At 43.5% G+C, this 4055-nt stretch overlaps 1 protein-coding gene across 1 annotated transcript; it reads right to left on the bottom strand.

Annotated features, from left to right (window-relative positions):
• Window positions 1–246: 246 nt before the first annotated feature.
• fibinb (fin bud initiation factor b) lies at window positions 247–3234 on the bottom strand. Its single transcript, XM_088611211.1, has one exon. The coding sequence runs from the start codon at window positions 2476–2478 to the stop codon at window positions 1858–1860; it is 621 nt and encodes a 206-aa protein (XP_088467337.1). The 5' UTR covers window positions 2479–3234; the 3' UTR covers window positions 247–1857.
• Between the last annotated feature and the right edge of the window lie 821 nt (window positions 3235–4055).

Here is a 4055-nt window from a genome sequence, read left to right on the forward strand (position 1 = left end):
AGTACTGAAGAGCAGAGAGTAGGACTTTTTTGGAGCTATTGTATATTTTAAAGCCCATATTTAATTGAATTATTATGGAGTTATATTTAATACTGGCCTAAGACAGTAATCTGTGTGACCACCTGAAAAACTTTGAAGACAAAGCAGAATACAAGACAGGCAAAAACAAATTAACTGGGCAAATCCCCTATTATAAAGGGAGGTATGAATCAGATCAAGCAGAAATACTTGTAAGAGTTTTAACGCTGTATTTTAAAAGTCTTTATTACAAAAAAGACAGAGCATAATCACCTCCATGTACACGTTTTAAGTTTTTAGGTACCATTCCTGCCCGCAGTATTTGTAACAATGTTGGATTTTGAAGTCATCCTCGTTAACGTTACTCCCCAAAGCTAGAAAAAATGAGTTACCACGAGAATAAAATACTAAAAACATAATATTACCGATCTGCTTTTGATCATTAAATATATAAACACTCACAGCATTAAATTAATACCATTATAAAGCTCACTCATTAAACACACATTTAGTACAACAGATGAAAACCTTTTCTATTTACAAATTACTTTCCTTTAGGAAAAAGGGACATAATAATGGCGCAAAAACTAAAGCTCATACTCGGAAAGAGATTTTTTTTCTTCATTTTCCTAAGCATTTACAAGTGAATAGCGCGTTAAGACTTAAGTGAGCAAGACAAGTCGGCATAAATATTTAATTTTGCTTGACGCTTAATTTATTCAAAGAAGAGAAGGCGGGTTGAGAGAAGCTTCGGTTTACTTTATGAGAATCAAGTCATGTTCTTTTGAACCCACGACTGACAGTGTTAGTAGGTTCGAATATAAATAATGACCGTGTGGTCACATCTGCTCCTAAACTGCGCGTATACTGTATTAACGCCAAATTTAATTCTATTTTGCAAAAACGTTTGAGGAGAAAAACGTATTTCCACGTTTCCAGTCACAATCCATGACTGTTTTCATCAGGCTTAAGCAATTATTTCCTGTTTAAATTGGAACCTCACACAAACATACATGGAAAACTAAGCCTTAGAACAGGAATTGCAACCGAAAGGAACTTCAGGCAATGTCACTCCCAATAAAAGTATGACGGACTAAGTAAAAGCTGCTTTTGAGTTTTTTGTTTCTTATGTCAACACAAAACATTTATTTTCTGGAACATGGTGTGGCTTTAAAGCACGCTAATTGTAAGAATTCGTTTACAGACATTTTTTTGTGCCCTAATTCGAAGTGTACTACAGTACGCGTGAATTTTGTACAGGACGTGTCTTTTCACAGTAATACCCGAGATATAAATCTCACTGTTTCCTGAATTTCACGTCATATTAAAAAAAAAAAACTCTTTTAAGTGATGGGATCTGAGCTGCTCTCCAGTTCTCCCTATTGATGAAGTATCAGATACTGGCGACCTTGGAATATTTTCAGAAATACCTCCTCGCTTAAGGACTTGTTTTGCCTGAAATATAGCGTGTGTTCAAACTTTATAAGGGAAGCCAACCGAACTGAAATAGCCTTTGCCCCATAACAAATGGCGGGACCCAATGTGAATCATTGTGTTTCAAGGAGAAAGAAAAAATACTGAAAGCCCAGACCGAGTGCAAGATATGATAAAGTACAGTACAGTATCCCAATAGCTGTAGAAGAGCTGAACGGGATCAGTTATTAAACATCTTTTAATTGTTGCTTTACTTTTTGGCAGCGCGTTAATCTGAAGGTGTGAGACTGCCGTTTGACGTTTTGTGATTTTGAATTCCCCTAGTTTCTCGCTTGACATAATTCAGGTTTTCCTGGGCTCAGCACAACATCTGTGTGGCCGGGGAGGCGGCGGTGCTGACGGAGGTCAGACTTTCAGGTACTCGTTCTTGAGTCGGCTCAGCCGGGTGCCGTGACTCCGTATGACCAGCGAGAGCAGCTCGTGTTTGTCCCTCAAGCCCAGCGAGATGTCCAGCGTCTCCTTCAGCGCCTCCCTGGTGTGGATGATCATGTCCAGAAAGTCGTCGTTGATGCGGTGCTCCTCTTTCAGCTCGTTCTCCTGGCTCTGCTTGAACTTCACTTCCAGCTCCAGAAGGGATTTCTCCGAGTTGCCGAACGCCTCCGCGATCTGGGTGGTTTCTCGCCTGAGGTAGCTGCCGTAGCTCTCTTCGCCGTCCAGATCGTAGGAGATGCTCTTGCCGACCCCCTCCAGGACCCTCGCCGCGTCCTCGATGTGCCGCTTGATGATGGTGAAATCATCCCGGATGACGGAGTCCTGATCCTCATCTAACAGGCATTTTCGGTGGTCTGTCATTTTAAACAGCATCTGGCATTTCTCGGGGTCGTCGTTCTCCTCGTAGTCTCCGTCTGGGACGAAATAGTGGTGGAATGTCCCGTTGGACATCTCTGGTTGAAGCGGTCCGGCGAAATAAGCTTTTCCCGAAGGCAGTGACAGCGTCAGGACAGTCAGGAGCAAGGGAAGAAACATCGTGCTTCTTACTCGGTGTTGCCAAGAAAATACCAATTATACAGCAATCCTTAAAGTCGAAGCAAGAAGCGAAAAATCTGTTGGAAAGCAGTGCTCTGCAATCGACTATTTATCAATGAGGCAGGGCATATTAACACTCTCCCCCGTCATACTATGAGGTTTTTAGCTTCAAAAACGCTTTATTGTAGTAGGTAGGTGTACAGGATGTGTATTAAAGAAAAGTTAAAAGGATTCGAACAAATAGGAAAATTCTGATCGTCTTTTAAGACAAGATAATAACAACAGTAAAAATAATCCGCGATTTGCGCGTCCTGTCCCCTTCAAATCGTCCCTTGTCCTACGTGATCGCCGAAAGCGGCTCCCGGTGATAACATCCAGACTTGCAGCCGCGCGGTTTCCTCTTTCTTCGTCCTGAGTTTATTTATTGAACTCGTTTCCAGGCCTGTGGAATAAACTTTTCGGCTCAAGACGGATTCTGTAGTGTCTTTGGCTGTCTACGCGCTACTATTTCAACATCTGGATGGCCAAGGCAGTGCTCTCCGTTTTGGCTAATGATACCCCTCTCGGCTCTCAAATTACAGCCCTACTTCGTCACTTAAAAGGCAAAGAACAATTTCTGTAGGAATCTGTCAAACGGGACCCTGTTATTAAAGTTTCGCGACCTCGTTCAGAAAGCCGGCTTCCCCTGTTTTAGGAACAGGGTGACATTTCCAGTCAGGTAGAAAGAACAAAGCTTAATGTTCTGAAATAACAGAAGAATGCAGAATCAAAGGAAGGCGACTGCGAAGAGGTCGTACAGTAAATGACGGGTGGTGTATTATTTGACACAAGAGGGATTCGTGCTGAGGTTTCAGAAGACGTCATAACAACCTGGGCGTCTCACCGACCGCACACCTGAAGGTTTGCGCTGGCTCACACAGATAACGCCGGGGGGTCCCAGACGCGGCCGCAATCTTTCCCCGTACTAATACCGTAGGCCCGTTCACGCAAACCCTCGAGGAACTGTGCTAATGTGCTAATCTGAAGGAAAGCAAATATTGAGTCCCTTTTTCACCCATTTGTAAGGAAGCGCATCGGTGCCATCGAGGGATAAACGCATTGCATGTGTTGTAGCGAGAGAGAAAATGAGCGCCTGATTCAGAGACACAAACGATCATTCCAGCGCAGGGTGCCACCGGAGCACCTCCAATTTACTGAAAGCTCAGCTGTGGGTTAAGGGTTCGGGACAGTGTCGAGCGCTGCGGAAATTACACGGCCTGACCTCGCACTGGGGTTTACTCGCAGGTGACATACAGTATAACAGCTCTGTACCTCATGTGAACGGAATCATTGATAAGCATGAGGACACTCGGACTCATCCTTAAACAAGAAAGAACGTTTCGTGCGATCGACCCCACCACTGCTTAAAACGAACACGGCTGAAAACTGAAAGTCAACTATTGATCGTGTAGGTATTGTGTGACAATTGTGCTATCACATGAAGATCACATACAGTAGCGAGAATGTCTCTCGCAATTACACATGCAATATGTTTCCTTTGGTGGCACCAGTGCCCTCCTGTACCTGTTACATGTAGG

The sequence above is a fragment of the Lepisosteus platostomus genome, chromosome 18 (genome assembly GCF_059453375.1).
Source record: "Lepisosteus platostomus isolate fLepPlt1 chromosome 18, fLepPlt1.hap1, whole genome shotgun sequence".
Lineage (NCBI taxonomy): Eukaryota > Metazoa > Chordata > Actinopteri > Semionotiformes > Lepisosteidae > Lepisosteus > Lepisosteus platostomus.